General features: G+C 43.0%; 2 protein-coding genes across 5 annotated transcripts in view; one reads left to right on the top strand and one right to left on the bottom strand.

The window, feature by feature from the left end:
* Positions 1-625: 625 nt before the first annotated feature.
* On the top strand, positions 626-5,635 carry LOC137090474 (trichohyalin-like). Its single transcript, XM_067454435.1, has 4 exons — positions 626-646; positions 1,987-2,361; positions 3,609-4,282; positions 4,435-5,635. The coding sequence occupies exons 1-4, from the start codon at positions 626-628 to the stop codon at positions 5,633-5,635; spliced, it is 2,271 nt and encodes a 756-aa protein (XP_067310536.1).
* A 7,218-nt stretch (positions 5,636-12,853) lies between these two features.
* The window catches only part of cdin1 (CDAN1 interacting nuclease 1), a 164,251-nt gene continuing 154,916 nt past the window's right edge, over positions 12,854-22,188 (bottom strand). For all 4 annotated transcript variants that reach the window (XM_067454751.1, XM_067454750.1, XM_067454749.1 and 1 more), the window contains one exon: positions 12,854-13,333. In XM_067454751.1, coding sequence (XP_067310852.1) covers positions 13,198-13,333 — 136 coding nt within the window. In that variant the 3' untranslated portion in view covers positions 12,854-13,197. The remainder of the gene's footprint in view (positions 13,334-22,188) is intronic.

A 22,188-nucleotide genomic window follows, 5' to 3' on the forward strand; every position in this document is an offset into this window, starting at 1 on the left:
TTTTATTTATTTAATGACATAATGAAGAATCACACATTTTTAATTATTTTATATGGATTATTATGCTCGAGTTAACTCTGGAAAAGAGTTCATGAGTGATGAAGACTCTCTTGCGATCTGACACAAAAGCTGAATATTTCCCAAACTGAATATTTCTCAGTGTGTTTCCATATATTTCTATTGTTCGTGTATAGGCTATGGCATTAATGATGATGATTATAAAGCACAAAATGGCCGTGCATTTCTGCTTCATTTATTTATTTATTTTATTTTTAAAAAGACGAAAGAGCAACATATTTGATCACTGAAACCATTATTTAATTTTTCCTGGGAAAACTGAAAATTATATTTCTATTAATCAGAAAAAAAGATCTTAAATAAATAGGCTACTGTAGTAGATGTGTTTATGTGTGAGAGAGAGACTGTATTTGGAAGGCCTACGTGTGAGAGAGAAAACAAAAATTACATTTCTATGAAATAACATCAGAAAATAAGGCTGTTTCACAAAAGTAACAAATACTGTAGTAGCCTGTGTGTGTGTGTGTGTGTGTGTGTGTGTGTGTGTGTGTGTGTGTGTGTGTGTGTGTGTGTGTGTGTGTGTGTTGTGAACAAACCCCGGGGCTTAATGTCGCAGCGCCCCCTCCTGGTAAGCCACACATTAATGAATAAGGGCGTGACGAGATATTTCTGAATCTCAGTCCGTGATTATTATAAATGATCCGATCGCGCGCGCTCAGCAGAAACATCTGTGTGAGGAACTCTCTCTCTCTCTCTCTCTCTCTCTGTGTGTGTGTGTGTGTGTACGCGCGCGCGAAACTCTGTGTGATCACAGAAGATCATCATCCTCCTCAAGAACATCGAGATATTAATGCCATGTTTGTGACATCATCTCACCGTAAATGTTTATTGTGTAATATGAACTGTATTAATGTCAGTGCCGTTGAGGTTATCCTTTATCTGAATATGACAACACATTTACATGTGACACTTTTAAATGCACGTTCATACAACGGCGATGATGATGATGATGATAATAATAATTGTAATAATAATTATAAATAAAAATAATAACTATATTATAACCTTAAAGACAGCAATTATACATAAAGCTGTGTGTGCAAATTTATTTTAATTGTTAATACATCTGGAATGTTCCCAACACGCAAACATTAAAACAAGTTCTGCTTATTCCATTCAAGACTGAAGTGTTTCTGTTCATCTGCACTATATTTACCATTACATTTATATAATACATGAGTCTATGATATGCCCTTATTTCCAGTTTGTGTGTGTGAGAGAGAAAGAGAGCGAGAGAGAGTGTGTGTGATGTGAAAGCGTGTGAGAGAGAGACAGTGTGTGTGTGATAGAGAGTGAGTGTGTGTGTGTGTGAGAGAGTGTGTGAGAGAAAGTGAGAGTGTGTGATAGACAGTGAGTGTGTGTGATAGAGTGAATGTGTAATGAGAGTGAGTGTGTGAGAGAGAGAGTGAGAGAGTGTGTGAGAGAGAGACAGTGTGTGTGAGACAGAGAGTGTGTGAGACAGAGAGTGTGTGAGTATGTGTGTGTGTGTGGGGGGGGGGTGTATGTGATACAGTGAATGTGTGATGAGAGTGAGTGTATGTAAGTGTGTGTGATATGAGTGTTTGTGTATGATGTGAGAGAGTGTATATGCTGTGAGCGAGTGTAAGAGAAGGCGAGAGTGCGAGAGAGACAGTGTGTGTGTGTGTGTGTGTGTGTGTGTGTGTGTGTGTGTGTGTGTGTGTGTGTGTGTGTGTGTGTGATGTCTGTCTCCATCAGCTGAAGCTCGCTTTCCTCCAGTCGTCTCTCTGGTTCTTAGATCGGCCTCTGACAGAACATGAGTATAAGTGAATCTGGGTCACCTGTCAGAACACAAATGCCACTCGCGCCGCTGACCTTTAGGGGCCGTACAGAATCCCCCCAGCAAAAACACAGCAATCCGGCACAATAACAGCCAACACCCGGTGACAGGCCGAGAGCGGAGGAGACTCAAGCTCCTCAGACATCAGGCAGAGAGAGGAGGAGACTCAAGCTCCTCAGACATCAGGCAGAGAACAGAGGAGACTCGAGCTCCTCAGACATCAGGCAGAGAGAAGAGGAGACTCGAGCTCCTCAGACATCAGGCAGAGAACAGAGGAGACTCGAGCTCCTCAGACATCAGGCAGAGAACAGAGGAGACTCGAGCTCCTCAGACATCAGGCAGAGAACAGAGGAGACTCGAGCTCCTCAGACATCAGGCAGAGAGAAGAGGAGACTAGAGCTCCTCAGACATCAGACAGAGAGGAGACTCGAGCTCCTCAGACATCAGACAGAGAGAGGAGGAGACTCGAGCTCCTCAGACATCAGGCAGAGAGAGGAGGAGACTCGAGCTCCTCAGACATCAGACAGAGAGAGGAGGAGACTCGAGCTCCTCAGACATCAGGCAGAGAGAGGAGGAGACTCGAGCTCCTCAGACATCAGACAGAGAGAGGAGGAGACTCGAGCTCCTCAGACATCAGGCAGAGAGAGGAGGAGACTCGAGCTCCTCAGACATCAGACAGAGAGAGGAGGAGACTCGAGCTCCTCAGACATCAGGCAGAGAGAGGAGGAGACTCGAGCTCCTCAGACATCAGGCAGAGAGAAGAGGAGACTCAAGCTCCTCAGACATTAGACAGAGAGAGGCGGAGACTCAAGCTCCTCAGACATCAGGCAGAGAACAGAGGAGACTCGAGCTCCTCACACATCAGACAGAGAGAAGAGGAGACTAGAGCTCCTCAGACATCAGACAGAGAGGAGACTCGAGCTCCTCAGACATCAGACAGAGAGAGGAGGAGACTCGAGCTCCTCAGACATCAGACAGAGAGAGGAGGAGACTCGAGCTCCTCAGACATCAGGCAGAGAGAGGAGGAGACTCGAGCTCCTCAGACATCAGACAGAGAGAGGAGGAGACTCGAGCTCCTCAGACATCAGGCAGAGAGAGGAGGAGACTCGAGCTCCTCAGACATCAGACAGAGAGAGGAGGAGACTCGAGCTCCTCAGACATCAGGCAGAGAGAGGAGGAGACTCGAGCTCCTCAGACATCAGACAGAGAGAGGAGGAGACTCGAGCTCCTCAGACATCAGGCAGAGAGAGGAGGAGACTCGAGCTCCTCAGACATCAGGCAGAGAGAAGAGGAGACTCCAGCTCCTCAGACATCAGGCAGAGAGAGGAGGAGACTCAAGCTCCTCAGACATCAGACAGAGAGAGGAGGAGACTAGAGCTCCTCAGACATCAGACAGAGAGAGGAGACTCGAGCTCCTCAGACATCAGGCAGAGAGAGGAGGAGACTCGAGCTCCTCAGACATCAGACAGAGAGAAGAGGAGACTAGAGCTCCTCAGACATCAGACAGAGAGAGGAGACTCGAGCTCCTCAGACATCAGGCAGAGAGAGGAGGAGACTCGAGCTCCTCAGACATCAGGCAGAGAGAGGAGGAGACTCGAGCTCCTCAGACATCAGACAAAGAGAGGAGAAGACTCGAGCTCCTCAGACATCAGACAGAGAGAGGAGGAGACTCGAGCTCCTCAGACATCAGGCAGAGAGAAGAGGAGACTCGAGCTCCTAAGACATCAGACAGAGAGAGGACGAGACTCGAGCTCCTCAGACATCAGACAGAGAGAAGAGGAGACTCGAGCTCCTAAGACATCAGACAGAGAGAGGACGAGACTCAAGCTCCTCAGACATTAGGCAGAGAGAGGAGGAGACTCGAGCTCCTCAGACATCAGACAGAGAGAAGAGGAGACTCGAGCTCCTAAGACATCAGACAGAGAGAGGAGGAGACTCGAGCTCCTCAGACATCAGGCAGAGAGAGGAGGAGACTCGAGCTCCTCAGACATCAGGCAGAGAGAAGAGGAGACTCCAGCTCCTCAGACATCAGGCAGAGAGAGGAGGAGACTCAAGCTCCTCAGACATCAGACAGAGAGAGGAGGAGACTAGAGCTCCTCAGACATCAGACAGAGAGAGGAGACTCGAGCTCCTCAGACATCAGGCAGAGAGAGGAGGAGACTCGAGCTCCTCAGACATCAGACAGAGAGAAGAGGAGACTAGAGCTCCTCAGACATCAGACAGAGAGAGGAGACTCGAGCTCCTCAGACATCAGGCAGAGAGAGGAGGAGACTCGAGCTCCTCAGACATCAGGCAGAGAGAGGAGGAGACTCGAGCTCCTCAGACATCAGACAAAGAGAGGAGAAGACTCGAGCTCCTCAGACATCAGACAGAGAGAGGAGGAGACTCGAGCTCCTCAGACATCAGGCAGAGAGAAGAGGAGACTCGAGCTCCTAAGACATCAGACAGAGAGAGGACGAGACTCGAGCTCCTCAGACATCAGACAGAGAGAAGAGGAGACTCGAGCTCCTAAGACATCAGACAGAGAGAGGACGAGACTCAAGCTCCTCAGACATTAGGCAAAGAGAGGGGGAGACTCGAGCTCCTCAGACATCAGACAGAGAGAGAAGGAGACTCGAGGTCCTCAGACATCAGGCAGAGAGAGGAGGAGACTCGAGGTCCTCAGACATCAGACAGAGAGAAGAGGAGACTAGAGCTCCTCAGACATCAGACAGAGAGAAGAGGAGACTAGAGCTCCTCAGACATCAGGCAGAGAGAGGAGGAGACTCAAGCTCCTCAGACATCAGGCAGAGAGAGGAGGAGACTCGAGCTCCTCAGACATCAGACAGAGAGAGGAGGAGACTCAAGCTCCTCAGACATCAGGCAGAGAGAAGAGGAGACTCCAGCTCCTCAGACATCAGGCAGAGAGAGGAGGAGACTCAAGCTCCTCAGACATCAGACAGAGAGAGGCGGAGACTCGAGCCCCTCAGACATCAGACAGAGAGAAGAGGAGACTCCAGCTCCTCAGACATCAGACAGAGAGAGGAGGAGACTCAAGCTCCTCAGACATCAGACAGAGAGAAGAGGAGACTCCAGCTCCTCAGACATCAGACAGAGAGAGGAGGAGACTCGAGCTCCTCAGACATCAGACAGAGAGAGGAGGAGACTCGAGCTCCTCAGACATCAGACAGAGAGAGAAGAAGACTCGAGCTCCTCAGACATCAGGCAGAGAGAGGAGGAGACTCGAGCTCCTCAGACAGCAGACAGAGAGAGGAGGATACTCGAGCTCCTCAGACATCAGACAGAGAGAGGAGGAGACTCAAGCACCTCAGACATCAGACAGAGAGAGGAGGAGACTCAAGCTCCTCAGACATCAGACAGAGAGAGGAGGAGACTCGAGCTCCTCAGACATCAGGCAGAGAGAGGAGGAGACTCAAGCTCCTCAGACATCAGACAGAGAGAGGAGGAGACTCAAGCTCCTCAGACATCAGACAGAGAGAAGAGGAGACTAGAGCTCCTCAGACATCAGACAGAGAGAGGAGGAGACTCGAGCTCCTCAGACATCAGACAGAGAGAGGAGGAGACTCGAGCTCCTCAGACATCAGACAGAGAGAGGAGGAGACTCGCGCTCCTCAGACATCAGGCAGAGAGAGGAGGAGACTCAAGCTCCTCAGACATCAGACAGAGAGAGGAGGAGACTCGAGCTCCTCAGACATCAGACAGAGAGAGGAGGAGACTCACGCTCCTCAGACATCAGACAGAGAGAGGAGGAGACTCTAGCTCCTCAGACATCAGACAGAGAGAGGAGGAGACGCGCGCTCCTCAGACATCAGGCAGAGAGAGGAGGAGACTCAAGCTCCTCAGACATCAGACAGAGAGAGGAGGAGACTGGAGCTCCTCAGACATCAGACAGAGAGAGGAGGAGACTCGAGCTCCTCAGACATCAGGCAGAGAGAGGAGGAGACTCAAGCTCCTCAGACATCAGACAGAGAGAGGAGGAGACTCGAGCTCCTCAGACATCAGACAGAGAGAGGAGGAGACTCGAGCTCCTCAGACATCAGGCAGAGAGAGGAGGAGACTCAAGCTCCTCAGACATCAGGCAGAGAGAGGAGGAGACTCAAGCTCCTCAGACATCAGACAGAGAGAGGAGGAGACTCAAGCTCCTCAGACATCAGGCAGAGAGAGGAGGAGACTCAAGCTCCTCAGACATCAGACAGAGAGAGGAGGAGACTCAAGCTCCTCAGACATAAGGCAGAGAGAGGAGGAGACTCGAGCTCCTCAGACATCAGGCAGAGAGAGGAGGAGACTCAAGCTCCTCAGACATCAGACAGAGAGAGGAGGAGACTCGAGCTCCTCAGACATCAGACAGAGAGAGGAGGAGACTCGAGCTCCTCAGACATCAGACAGAGAGGAGACTCAAGCTCCTCAGACATCAGGCAGAGAGAGGAGGAGACTCAAGCTCCTCAGACATCAGGCAGAGAGAGGAGGAGACTCAAGCTCCTCAGACATCAGACAGAGAGAAGAGGAGACTCGAGCTCCTCAGACATCAGACAGAGAGAGGAGGAGACTCGAGCTCCTCAGACATCAGGCAGAGAGAGGAGGAGACTCAAGCTCCTCAGACATCAGACAGAGAGAAGAGGAGACTCGAGCTCCTCAGACATCAGACAGAGAGAGGAGGAGACTCGAGCTCCTCAGACATCAGACAGAGAGAGGAGGAGACTCGAGCTCCTCAGACATCAGGCAGAGAGAGGAGGAGACTCAAGCTCCTCAGACATCAGACAGAGAGAGGAGGAGACTCGAGCTCCTCAGACATCAGACAGAGAGAGGAGGAGACTCGAGCTCCTCAGACATCAGACAGAGAGAGGAGGAGACTCGAGCTCCTCAGACATCAGACAGAGAGAGGAGGAGACTCGAGCTCCTCAGACATCAGACAGAGAGAAGAGGAGACTCGAGCTCCTCAGACATCAGGCAGAGAGAGGAGGAGACTCAAGCTCCTCAGACATCAGACAGAGAGAGGAGGAGACTCGAGCTCCTCAGACATCAGACAGAGAGAGGAGGAGACTCGAGCTCCTCAGACATCAGGCAGAGAGAGGAGGAGACTCGAGCTCCTCAGACATCAGGCAGAGAGAGGAGGAGACTCGAGCTCCTCAGACATCAGGCAGAGAGAGGAGGAGACTCGAGCTCCTCAGACATCAGACAGAGAGAGGAGGAGACTCAAGCTCCTCAGACATCAGACAGAGAGAGGAGAAGACTCGAGCTCCTCAGACATCAGACAGAGAGAGGAGGAGACTCGAGCTCCTCAGACATCAGGCAGAGAGAGGAGGAGACTCGAGCTCCTCAGACATCAGGCAGAGAGAGGAGGAGACTCGAGCTCCTCAGACATCAGGCAGAGAGAGGAGGAGACTCGAGCTCCTCAGACATCAGGCAGAGAGAGGAGGAGACTCAAGCTCCTCAGACATCAGGCAGAGAGAGGAGGAGACTCAAGCTCCTCAGACATCAGGCAGAGAGAGGAGGAGACTCAAGCTCCTCAGACATCAGACAGAGAGAGGAGAAGACTCGAGCTCCTCAGACATCAGACAGAGAGAGGAGGAGACTTTCCCAGCAGCTCATCTGAGATCAGCAGTTTACACTCAAACATCACATACAATATCAAAAACGTAAAAACTGTATCTTTCTTTTTACTTTTATTTGCAAAAATGAAAAATTACAGTACAGTGGTCCATAAGATTGCTTTATTTGAAAGAAATTGATACTTTTATTCATCAAGGACATTAAATTGATCAACGTGCCACTTATCATTTTGTTATATCTCAAATAAATGCTTTTCTTTTGAATTTTATATTTATCAAAGAATCATGAAAAAAATTGCATCACAGTTCCTACAAAAATATGATTAATAATCACAAATCCTCACATGAGAATGATTAGTGAAGGATCATATGACACTGAAGACTGAAGTAATGATGATAAATTCAGCTTTGATCACAGGAATAAATTACTCTTTACTACAGTGGGGCAAGTGTTTAGTCAGCCACCAATTGAGCAAGTTCTCCCACTTAAAAAGATCAGAGAGGCCTGTAATTTTCATAATTTGTACATTTCAACTTTGAGAGACAGAATGAGAAAAACAATCCAGAAAATCACATTGTATGATTTTTATAAAATTATTTGCTAATTATGCTGAAAATAAGTAATTGGTCACCTACAAAAAAAAAGCAAGATTTCCAGCTCGCACAGTGTTTTACGAGCCCCTGCTCTTTCTCGTTTTCTCTTTCCTGTCTGAGGATAGCTGCCAATTGGATAGGGGGCGGAGCCTGATTATACCTAACACCTGAGGTCTCTGCCTATTTAAGAGCTGCTGGTGAAACTTCAGTTTCTGGGGCCTACCTCAGGAAACCTGTTGTTTGTGACTTTGAAGTGGTGTTTCTGGTTTTTGTACAGGATGGTGAGTTTTGTTTGTTTAGTTACATTAGGTTTGAAGGAAAGCATAGGTAAGGAAGCTGACCCGGAAGAATTGTTTGTGTATTTTCTTTTGTGTTTCTCGGGAGTTAGGAAAGCATTAACTCTGAGTTGTAGTTTAGATTAGCTCACCAGTCCTAACTTTAAGTTTTGTATGTTTATATGTTTGTTATGTTAATTTCTTGTAAATGAATAATCTTTTTACTACCATGGACTTTGCGATTTGGGTTTTGATATCTTTCTGAATGGCTCTTGTGTTGGTCCCTATTTTGGGTTGTAACACACAGACATATTCTTTAAGAGGCTCCTCTGTACTCCACTCGTGTATTAATAGCACCTGTTTGAACTCATTATTAGTATAAGATACACTTGTCCACAACCTCAAACAGTCAGACTCCAAACCACTATGGCCAAGACCAAAGAGCTGTCAAAGGACACCAGAAACAACATTGTAGATCTGCACCAGACTGGGAAGACTGAATCTGCAATAGGTAAGCAGCTTGGTGTGAAGAAATCAACTGTGGGAGCAATTATTAGAAAATTGAAGACATACAAGACCACTGATAATCTCCCTCGATCTGGGGCTCCATGCAAGATCTCACCCAGTGGGGTCAAAATGATCACAAGAACGGTGAGCAAAAATCCCAGAACCACAAGGAGGGACCTAGTGAATGACCTGGGACTCAAATCCTGCAGTGCCAGAGGTTTACCCCTGCTTAAGCCAGCACATGTCCTGGCCCATCTGAAGTTTGCCAGAGAGCATTTGGATGATCCAGGAGAGGATTGGGAGAATGTCATAAGAAAGCAAAATATTTTTTTTTGGTAAAAACTCAACTTCGTCGTGTTTTGATGAGAAAGAATGCTGAGTTGCACTAAACCTACTGTAAATTATGGGGGTGTAAAACATCATGCTTTAGGGCAGTTTTTCTGCAAGGGGACCAGGACGACTGATCTGTGTAAAGGAAAGAATGAATGGGGCCATGTATTGTGAGATTTTGAATAAAATCCACCTTCCATCAGCAAGGGGATTGAAGATGAAACATGGCTGGGTCTTTCAGCACCCAGCCATGTGGTGGCCATGTGAGTGGCCTATCCAGTCTCCAGATCTCAGACAATCTTTGGAGGGAGTTGAAATTCCGTGCTGCCCAGCGACAGCCCCAAAACATCACTGCTCTAGAGATCTGCATTGAGGAATGGCCCTAACTACCAGCAACAGTGTGTAAAAACCTTGTGGCGACTTTCAGATAACGTTTGACGTCTCTTATTGCCAACAAAGGTATAACAAAGTATTGAGATGAACTTTTGTTATTGACCAAATACTTATTTTCCACCATAATTTGCAAATAAATGTTTAAAAAGCATTATAATATAATTAATATAGTAAAATATAATATTTTATACTGATTTTCTGGATTTTATTTTCTCATTTAGTCTCGCATAGTTGAAGTGTAGCTATGATGAAAATGTGTTTTTAAAGTGGGAGAACTTGCACAATTGGTGGCTGACTACATACTTTTTTTTTTGAGAACAGCTGAATTACACTGGAGGGACATTTCACTGTTTTACTGTACTTTTGAAAGAAAAGTTCTGTCTCAATTATAACAAATGTTCAACTTACCAATGACTTCAAAGCAATATTTTAGCCACAAAAGTATCATATAAATTAAGTGTAAAATGAAACACCTAGTTCTCTTCATGTAATGACTGATACTCATCTGTGCGAGTAGAAAAGATCTGTAGAGTGAAACCTCAGCTGTGACGTCAGCTAATTGCCAGCAGAGAATGTGTGTGTGTGTGTGTAGCAGCACATCATAACACACCTGCTGCTCTGCCGACAGATGAATATGTTAATGAGTGAGCAGAAACAGCTGCAGATCTGCTTCCTGTTCAGACTCATGATGGACTCACGGCTCATGTGTGTGTTGATCTGGGAGTGTGTGTGATACACTAACCATCAGCTTTAGAGGGATCGATCACAAAACACCGTCAATTACACTCCAAACCCATAGGACGTTCAGCCGCTCACACACCGATCACGCATGTTAAAGCGTTAGTTCAGCCAAAACTGAAATGTCTGTCATTAACTCCTCTCCCTAATGTCGCTCCACACCCGTAAGACCTCCGTTCATCTTCACACACAGTTTAAGATATTTTATATTTAGTCCGAGAGCGTATGCAAGTGTATGCACACTATACTGTCCATGTCCAGAAAGGGAATAAAAACATCATCACAGTAGTCCATATGAGACATCAGTGGGTTAATTAGAGTCTCTTGAAGCATCCAAAATACATTTGGGTCCAAAAATAACAAAAACTACGACTTTATTCAGCATTGGCTTCTCTTCCGCGTTTGTGTTCAATCCTCAAATAAAGATCCAAACGGTTATGACTCAGTGAATCGATTCATGATTCGGATCGCCAATGTCACGTGATTTCAGCAGTTTGACACGCGATCCGAATCATGAATCGATTCACTGATTCATAACCGTTTGAATCTTTATTTGAGGATTGAACACAAACGCGGAAGAGAAGCCAATGCTGAATAAAGTCGTAGTTTTTTCTTATTTTTTGACAAAAATGTATCTCGATACTCCTCGGACTAAATCTAAAACATCTTAAACTGTGTGTTACTATGTGTGTGCTGTGATTTTTGGGTGAACTAACCCTTTATGTACGGTCCTCAGGTAAATGTATTTAGTTACTGCCCAGCTCTGGAGAGTGTGAATGAAGCTGACCGTGTGTTTCTTTGTCGCGTTTGTGTTCAATCCTCAAATAAAGATACAAACGGTTGTGAATCAGCGATTCATATGATTGTTTTTATTCCCTTTCTGGACATGGACAGTATAGTGTGCATACACTTGCATACGCTCTCAGACTAAATATAAAACATCTTAAACTGTGTGTGAAGATGAGCGGAGGTCTTACGGGTGTGGAGCGACATTAGGGGGAGGAGTTAATGACAGACATTTCAGTTTTGGCTGAACTAACCCTTCAAGCTTCGGTTTACCGTCACGTGATGAGATATAAACACAAAGGCCGGGGAGATTTTTAATGTTTCTGAAAGAGTCTCTTCTGCTCACCCAGGCTGTGTTTATTTGAACAAAAATACATTAAAAATAATGATATATTAGTATTGAATTAGCTCAACTGTTTTCAACACTGATGCTGTATTTGCAACAAATCAAATAATTATTCATTATAAATAATTATTTGATTATTTCAAATAATCATGATTATTTCATCATCATAAAAATAAAGCAGAAAAAATATATATATATTCCAAACTATTGAGTACGTGTGCGAATATTCATGTCAATAAAAGCCCAAAACCCCAGATGTTCAATGGACAGCTAGAAATCTCTGAGGTTTCAAAGATGAATGAAAGTATGAGTAAATTATGACAATTCTCATGTTTGGCTGAATTATGGCTTTAATGCTGCTATAGCACATACTCTGACGCTCATGGATATAAATATGGGCACAGTGTCAGGAAGCTCTCCGGAGGAACACACACGTCTGTTTACCGTGTTTTTACTTCTTTCTGAACTGCATTAAGAGCTTAGTGTTGGGGCCCGTGTGAGGCCCCTGATCCCTTCGTCTGAATCAAGCTCAGTTTCTGCGGTTGGAGGATTATGGGTAACAAATCATGGGACGCTTTACTGCCATTTCACAGCAGAGCTCTGGAAAGTTCAGACTGCTTTATAGTTGTCCAAACGTCCTCCTTCAGCTCGTGTCTTTCTGCTGTCAAATCTGACCTGAGTTTATCAAGCAAACACAACTTTTATATTGATAGTAATATTTCAGCTGAACTTTCCAGACATTTATTATAAGGATCATGAGTATCAAATATGATCAGCTTTATTTGTTCATCTGTCAATCAGCATTGCATTGCATATGTTTGAAAACTAAATAGCTTTGTTCATAAAACTAAGCATTAAATATAATCTTACTAAGACCTATTATTAGCAGATAATGATATTCATATGCATTTATGTAAGTATCTGCTATACCGTTATAAAATCTCACAGATTTACATCACAAGCATCAGAATTTCATATTTTTGTCCATATTAATAACACATTTCTGCTCAATTTGGTCTCTAAAGCCATTTTTCCTCCATATTCCCACTATATCAGATATTGTGACCCCAGCAGTTACCCATTTATTTATTTTTAATTGAGATTTATACATCAAATAAAGTTAAATAATAATCTTTCCATTGATGTATGGTTTGTCAGGGCAATATTTAGCCGAACTATTGAGAAAATCTCCTTTAAAATTGCCCGAATAAAGTTCTTAGCAATGTATATTACTGCTAATAATACATTTATGATATATTTACAGTAGGACATGAAACACAACCTTAATATCCTAATGATTTTTGGCATACAAGAAAAATGGATCATTTTGACCCATACAATGTATTGTTGGCCATGGCCACAGATATACCCGTGAGACGCAGGACTGGTGAAGAGCTCCAGGGTCACATATTTCCTATAAACTTCTTTATAAGCGTCTAAAGGTTTAATCAACAGTTCGTTTGGCATGTCGTGCTGTAGAGGGTTAATGGAGAACTGACAGGAAGCTCTCATATCTCTGTTATCTCTCCACGGCTCTCAGCGGAAGAGGAAGTTTTGGAGAGCGTCACTCTCAAGATAAACACAGAAACTATGAAGAACTCACAACTTTATTAGAGCTGAAGACAATGATCGCACAGAGAGCGAGCCTCATGGTCCGAGGGCGCTTTACCTGCAGGATTTGAGGCGCCGCTGGTTTTGAGTTTGATCCAGAGTTCAGCGGGAGTTCACGGCAGATGTTTGCCAGGACTCTCACACTGCAGGAAAGCTAAATTGCTTCCGGATTCACATCCACACCAAGAAACGTCAGCTCCGCGCCGGCCCCTGACACAGGGTTACGATGTCTGAGGGGAAGCCGTCCTTCAGCAGGATCCCTCGCTCTCGCTGGCAGTCCAGCTCCGCGATAAACCCGCACCAGTAGATGACCAGACCTGGCCCAAACCTGCACACACACACACACACACACAAACACAGAGACATGTCAGCTTGAGAAAAAATAACAAAAACTACGACTTTATTCAGCATTGTCTTCTCTTCCGGGTTTGTTTTCAATCCTCAACTAAAGATTCAAACGGTTATGAATCAGTGAATTGATTCATGATTCGGATCGCCAATGTCTCGTGATTTCAGCATAATTTCAGATTTCATAACCGTTTGAATCTTTATTTGGACCCAAATGTATTTTGGATGCTTCAAGAGACTCTAATTAACCCACTGATGTCTCATATGGACTACTGTGATGATGTTTTTATTCCCTTAAAAGTTAGTTTTTGGGGTGAGAAAAATAATCTTATTTCTGTTTGGGACGGACACAAGAAACAAGATTTCAAACAGAAATAAGATTATTTTTCTCACCCCATTGGCAGATTATTTTGCCTGTTCAAAGCAAAAACTCACTTCATTTAGATTTTATTTTCAACAAAACAAGAAAAAATATCTTATGTCGTTTTACTGATCTAGTAAATGCATCTTGATTAAATAATTTTTAGATGTTTAGACTAGAAACAATACAAAATGACTGAGTAAGAAGAGCATTTATTGCAGTGCTCTGAACAACTGATCCATCATCTATCCATTATTAAAGGGCATCTGTCCATCATAAAAGTGCATCTATCCATCATAAAAGTGCATCTGTCCATCATAAAAGTGCATCTATCCATCATAAAAGTGCATCTGTCCATCATAAAAGTGCATCTATTCATCATAAAAGTGCATCTATCCATCATAAAAGTGCATCTGTCCATCATAAAAGTGCATCTATCCATCATAAAAGTGCATCTGTCCATCATAAAAGTGCATCTATTCATCATAAAAGTGCATCTATCCATCATAAAAGTGCATCTGTCCATCATTAAAGTGCATCTGTCCATCATAAAAGTGCATCTGTCCATCATAAAAGTGCATCTGTCCATCATAAAAGTGCATCTATCATCATAAAAGTGCATCTATCATCATAAAAGTGCATCTGTCCATCATAAAAGTGCATCTGTCCATCATAAAAGTGCATCTATCATCATAAAAGTGCATCTATCCATCATAAAAGTGCATCTGTCCATCATTAAAGTGCATCTGTCCATCATAAAAGTGCATCTATTCATCATAAAAGTGCATCTATCCATCATAAAAGTGCATCTGTCCATCATTAAAGTGCATCTGTCCATCATAAAAGTGCATCTGTCCATCATAAAAGTGCATCTGTCCATCATAAAAGTGCATCTGTCCATCATAAAAGTGCATCTATCCATCATAAAAGTGCATCTGTCCATCATAAAAGTGCATCTGTCCATCATAAAAGTGCATCTGTCCATCATAAAAGTGCATCTGTCCATCATAAAAGTGCATCTGTCCATCATAAAAGAGCATCTATCATCATAAAAGTGCATCTGTCCATCATAAAAGTGCATCATCATAAAAGTGCATCTATCCATCATAAAAGTGCATCTGTCCATCATAAAAGTGCATCTATCCATCATAAAAGTGCATCTATCATCATAAAAGTGCATCTGTCCATCATAAAAGTGCATCTATCCATCATAAAAGTGCATCTATCCATCATAAAAGTGCATCTGTCCATCATAAAAGTGCATCTATCATCATAAAAGTGCATCTATGCGTTCATGAGCTCAAGGCTAGATTATTGTAATGCTCTACTGGGTGGTTGCCCTGCTCGCTTAATAAACAAACTCCAGCTGGTCCAAAACGCAGCAGCTCGAGTTCTTACTAGAACCAGGAAGTATGATCATATTAGTCCAGTTCTGTCAACACTGCACTGGCTCCCTATTAAACATCGCATACATTTTAAAATCTTGCTTATTACTTACAAAGCACTAAATAGTTTAGCTCCCCGGTACTTAAGCGAGCTCTTAACGCATTATACCCCATCACGTCTATTGCGGTCTCTAAACTCTGGCCAGTTGATAATACCTAGAATATCTAAATCAACTGCAGGCGGTCGATCCTTTTCCTATTTAGCTCCTAAACTGTGGAATAGTCTTCCTAGCATTGTTCGGGAAGCAGACACACTCTGTCAGTTTAAATCTAGACTAAAAACACATCTCTTTACTATGGCATACACACAGAACATTTTTAACTTTCATTATTCAGATCAGTTGACTGATTGTTAGGCTGCATTAACTAGGTCAGCCGGAACCGGGAACACTTCCCATAACACCTGATGTACTCGTTACATCATAAAAAGAGTGGCATCTACACTAATGTTGTCTCTCTGTTTATCCCGAGGTTTATCCCGGATCTGGGCCCTGTCCGGATCGGATGGTGGACCTGCCTGGACATGACCAACGCATCCTGGAGTGTCTGCTGAGCCGTGTCAAATGGCGTCTCTTCTGAATTTACCTCACCGGCACGACATGCTCAAAACCCGTCTTCGGCGCAATAACTCCGATCTTTCATGTATTCATACTCTTGTGTAATTGACGCCCCATCCTAAATAAACCCGTCTCTTCCGGGATACCCTGAAATTTTGAATAATCCTATCTAATATGATTTCTGACCTGTAAGGTTGCCAGAATAATAATCTTACACGGTGTGGAGAACTGGCCAGAGGAGAACTGGCACCCCGACTGAGTCTGGTTTCTCTAAGGTTTATTTTTCTCCATCATGCCCTGATGGAGTTTCGGTTCCTTTGGTCGCCTTTGGCTTGGCTTGCTCAGTTGGGGACACTAAAATTGTGATCAAAGTTATTCAACTAAATACACAAATAAAATTTATGATTTAGGTCTTATTTAATTCTATAAACTATAATACTGATCTGCCAACATTGTCTCTCTATGATAAATTAAAATGATCTGATAACATCACTGTTTACTCCAGAACGACTGTACAGCCAAATCTAATTCTGCTGCAGTATTGTCCTGTTTGACACTGAAGCTGCTCTGACACAATCGGCGCTGGAGAAGAGCGATAGAAATAAAGATGATTGATTGATTGATGACACCTTTAAAAAGTAATTCAATTGTGGCCCTATGATCTCTGTGATGCGGAAAACATGGATTGTGATTTTAGTTTTCCAGCATAAATATCTAAGCATCCTTAAATCAAGAAACATTTACTGAAGATGCAAAAGGAAGAAATCAAGTCTTGTTTTCTGAGGAACTGAACAAAATGAAGTGAGTTTATGATTAAAACAAGAACAAATATCTTTCATTGGGTATGAAAATAACTTGTGTTTGAACCCACTGGCAGACATTTGTCCTTCTTTTAATCATAAAGTCCCTTTCACAGGATTTCTCATCTCAAATGTCAAATGAATTACAAAGTTATGGAGATCTGTGGTAAATGGTGTTTTCAAATGTTAGTGTTGCTAATAAAACTTATTGTGTGCGATAGTCCACTTTAAGTATATACTATAAGTAACTTGGCAACTACAATTCAACTTATTCTACTAACCCGAACCCTAACAGCTAACCATCACCTACCCGTTTAACAGAGGCGGACATTATTGAAGTATTATTATTTTTTAAGTATATGCACTTTATCGGTGTTCTTCTTTGGAAAACTTTTACTTCACAACTTTCCAAAACTTAACATTGTACTTTTTACTGCAATACATTTCATATTGAATATCATTTAATACTTAATCACTTTGAAAGTGCAGTGCTGTATACTTTTACTCAAGTTAAAGTAATTCAAATGTTACTTGATTACAAGTAAGAAAGTACTATATGTTTAATGTAATTAAGTGTTAAAGGTAAAAAAAAAAAAACTATTTTAATTTATGACATGTAGTGCAGTAAAAGTATGGCATTATATATTATGCTTTGGAATGTAGAAGTAAAGGTTTTCCAAAGACAAACATTGATAAAGTATATAATTGAAAAAAGTACTTGAGTAGAAAGTAAAAATACTCCATAACTGTCCGCCTCTGCAGTCTACTGATACTCTGATGACAGTTAGTTGATGTGTAGTTGCAAAGTTACTTATAGTTAGTAGAATGTTTAAAGTGGACTATCAAAATAAAGTGTAACCCATTTTCTTAAAAAAAGTCTTAAATTCAGAGTTTCCCAACACTAACTTCTAAAACATGTCCAGTTTGTGTAGCTCCAGGACCGAGGTGGACAAAGTACACAACTTCATAACTGGAGTGAAAGTACAGAAGTATTTGTTTTCAGAAGCACTTAAGTATCAAAAGTAAATGTCCTTCTTTATGTCGCCGCATTATTGTATTATAGTTGTATAAATGCACATTATGCCATCATGGTTTAAGCCAGTCAGTGACGCTCCATCTGACACACTAGCAGACGACTAACTTAAAGGGTTACTTCAGCGATTAGCATATGGCTTTGTATCAGTAGAAACCCTGGAGAATATTCAAATTATTGTGCTTTCCCCCCTCATATCCCCCTGAGACGAGAGATTTATGCATTTTATTTCTGGAAAAATTCCTCCTATGATGCAAAATGACGATTTTTGCATCATAGGAGGAATGTTTGCCCAGAGGCTAAAGACTACAGCCAGCAGAGGGAGCCATTTCCGCATGTTTTGAATCTGCGCATGGGGGATGGGAGATTACACTCAGCTGGCAGGGAGAGCTCAGCTTGCAGACAGGATCATTTAAACGGAGCTATGGTGAGCAATGTAAGTCTTTTAACATCTCAAATTCATTTCTATGAAAGTTAAGCTTGCAAAGGCATGAACTGAAACGCGTGCCAGACTGAACTCCTGTGTGAATGTATGCCGCAAATGTAGTCGTGATTACCTCAGCTCTCATCACTCGTGCAGTTAGTGCTCAGGGCTGTGACACTCGCGCGGTGACTCACTCATTATATTGAACAGACACGTTCAGTTTTTAATTGAAGTGTCTTCTCTAACTCAGTCACAGTAATGAAGTTGGTGGTGTTGGGAATGGCCTCACAGGGCAGCGAAGCATTCTGGGAATTGTAGTCTTTCATCCCCATGGGACAAAAATACATTTTCTGTCTTTTCTCAGTCTAGAAGACACCAAATTCAAAAATAATTTCACATTTCTACTGCATTGATGACCCAGTTTAAATACAGATTCATCTTCCCAGCGCTGAAGTACCCCTTTAAACTAATTTAAATACTTGTAGAAAAGTTACAAAGCTCTTTATAAAGCTGCTGTCACTTTAAGGCCGAACGCACGGATCCAATACACTGATACACATCTGATATTCTCACACTGTTCACCTTCACTGAAGACAGAATCAACTTTGTTTATGTGAATCCTCCACTAAATGAGCATTTGGACATCCGTCTTCTTCCATTTTGCTCTAAACTATAAATCAGTGTTTAATAAATGCTGTGAAATCATTGAACTTCACGAGACTCTACAAGAGTGATTCCTGAAAGGCTTTCTGCAAAAACCCAAACACCTTTTAAAGAAGAAAAAAATCATCACTGACTTTCAGAGCTGCGACAGAAACGACTTCGCTGATAGAAATGTAGAGGAGTAAAGAGGACGATATTTGTCTTTCAGATGCAGCGAAGGTAAAGTCATAAGATTACAGAAAGAATAATACTCCAGTAAAGCACAGAGACTCAAACAGTGAATCTGATCTATCCACTGCCATATTGTAACTCTGATGAGCCCACACTGAACTTAATCGCAATAAGATGACACACAGTCGCGCTCTTCCACTGACTGCTGGGATTTGATTTCATGGGCCCATCGGATGTCAAGGGCGTCTGAAAACAGTCAGGGTCACAAAACAACCCGAACAGGAGATAACAGAGCAGCGAGGGGTTTGGGGTTTAATAGGCACGCTTGTATCCCCAGAGGGAGGCGTCCAAAGCGCTTCCACAAACACAAAGGCCGCTGTACTTCAATGCAAAGGTTCCATAAATAAAGGCATAAACGGACACAGGGCTCCAATTATAATCGAGGTCTATTATGTGGGCCACCGCTTCGCCACCTCAATCTGGCACAAGTATCGCTCGGGGGAAGTCAGTGATCTTCCAATAAACATCTAACTGCGTAACGAGTCGGTGAAATTGTTTGTGAAATGTAGCTAATTTGGAGCGCGTTGGCTCTGCGGGCGGAGAGAGTGGGATGCCGCTGAGAGCGTCGCTGGCAGACATGCTGCCATTAGGCGTAACGAGCGCCCCGCATCTGATTTTAAAGCAGGTGCCATGCTGGTTAAAAAGGCATTTTAATGAGAGCGCAGCACTTAAGAACACAAAGCTGAAAGGAGGTGCTGAGAGAGTAAGCCGGCGTTTGAGAGGCCTCCTCCCCATCAATGCACACACATAATCGCAGCGTAATTGAATAACTAATTACAGCCCTCTGTGGTGTCATCTTGGCAGCTTCCAGAGGATACCTTTCTTCATCCGAGCGGGAGCGCGCTGACATCGAAACACACTGCGCTGAAATCTGAACCATTCAGGCTATTTTCACCACAATCATGACCACACGACATTAAAGGGTTAGTTCACCCAAAAATGAAAATTCTGTCGTCATTTACCCTCCATCAAGTTGCTCCAAACCTGCATGGATTTCTTTCTTCTGCTGAACACAAAGGAAGATATTTGGATGAATGTTTGTATATAAGCAGATCTTGGGCCCCATTGACTAGCCTAGTATTTCCCCCCCCCCCTACTAGGGTAATCAATGGGGCCAAAAATCTGCTTATATACAAACATTCATCCAAATATCTTCCTTTGTGTTCAGCAGAAGAAAGAAATCCATGCAGGTTTGGAGCAACTTGATGGAGGGTAAATGACGACAGAATTTTCATTTTTGGGTGAACTAACCCTTTAAAACCGTCCTTCAGCTCTCTTCACAGATCTTGCTTGAGTTTCGTCCAATCACATGCGTTCTCGTTGCAGAAACTCTTTCTGCTCACTGGTGTATATTCGGCTAAAGTTGCAGGGTTTATCCCGTATGTTGTCAGAAAGTTACATCAATTAGGCCTGTCACGATAACTACTTTTTGTTTTGCGATATATTGTCCCAGAAATAATTGCAATAAGCGATATTATTGTCCTTTTTAAGATTATTTTGTGCCACTGAATGTATGATTCTAATAAAACATCATAATAACGCAAGTAGACCTACACTTTCAAATGACAACCTTTTAATTATTTAGATCATGGAGATTGAGGGTAAACCCCCCCCCCCCCAAAAAAGGGTATAAATAGTAAATAAACAGTTTCCCTTGTGAAGCGTCTTTGACACTCGTCATTCTGCGGGTCATTTATATGTGCACCGGAACAGGAGATCGAGTTCATTTGGGCTCATTCTTCGAGAATGTCAGTAGTTATTACACTAGAATGCCTCAAATTGTGTTTTTCCCCTGTGGATAACGGCTCTGTGTGAAGAAACTGAGAAACACTTTCGCCTCCGTCACGGAAAACATACAAGATGACCGCACAATCCAGTAAAATGTTGGTGACATTCATGATCATGTAAACATAATGGGCGATATATTTCTTCATAAAAAATGATTGCGGTAATGTACATGCATCGTGCCATTGATCGATTATTGCCACAGGCCTAATAATACCATCTTTATCAGTGAGGGTTTTTAGCATGTTAGTGAGGATATATTATTGAGTATTTAAAAGTTGCGATGAGACGGAAGTAGTAACCGATGTGATCTTGCGTATCATGACAAACATCCGAGTGTAATAGGAGTGGGAATGTGGACAGGAGAGTTGAGCTACAGGAAAAACTGCAGATTTTGAGGTTTTCACAAAACTGTTCATTAGGCCCTTGTCTAATGATCAAAATTGAAATTAAAAATCTAAAATTGTCTTTGTACGATCTTACCGATGTGCAATACTGACACACACACACACACACACACACACACACACACACGTTTTTTTATGTGACATATGGGGACATTCCATAGGCGTAATGGTTTTTATACTGTACAAACCATATTTTTTATCCCCTTACACTGCCCCTAAACCTACCCATCACACACACACACACACACACACACACACACACACACACACACACACACACACACACACACACACACACACACACACACACACACACACACACAGGAAACATTCTGCATTTTTACTTTCTCATAAACTCCTCCTGTGTGATTTATAAGCCTTTTGTAAAGTGGGGCCATGGGTAATGTCCTCATATTTCACCCTCTCCTGTAATACCTGTGTCATACCCATGGCATTATACACATTTGTGTCCTCATATGTCACACACACACACACACACACACACACACACACACACACACACACACACACACACACACACACACACACCTCATCCAAACAACAACACATTGATTGGATGTGGAGATGTGGGTGTGGCTCTCTGAGGTATATGCAAATGAGCTTGTGGGGGCGGGGCTTAAGATCACAGAGAAGACTGACGCTTCACTGGAAGAGCCACATTTTGAATAAAAATATATTAAAAAGGCAGAAAAAAGAAACCTGCATGGACGATTCATTCATAATATGAGCATTAAGATGCTTTTATAAAACAGATAGGATGCATTTTAGTAGGGGTGTAACGATTCATCTATATTCCTATGATCCAACTACATCGATCTGTGCTCGGCAAGTTGGCCTTCCGGACGTCATATATCGATCTAATATCGTTTTAAAAGGTAATCGATCGATTGTATCGATAATAGGAAATAACGCATTTGATTTAAGCACGTCAGACTTTATGTGGAGGTTTTTCCCTAGCACTTAATGATAAAGGCGTTAAACGTTACTCAGTCTGCCTATGTGTGACGTCGGCCGCACGCGCCAGCGGCCGCGCAAAGAAAACAAAACATAGCATGGACAGGATTTGTCATGACAGCGGATGATAGAACAGAAGCCAACGAGCGAGAAA

The sequence above is a fragment of the Pseudorasbora parva genome, chromosome 10 (genome assembly GCF_024679245.1).
Source record: "Pseudorasbora parva isolate DD20220531a chromosome 10, ASM2467924v1, whole genome shotgun sequence".
Taxonomy (NCBI): domain Eukaryota; kingdom Metazoa; phylum Chordata; class Actinopteri; order Cypriniformes; family Gobionidae; genus Pseudorasbora; species Pseudorasbora parva.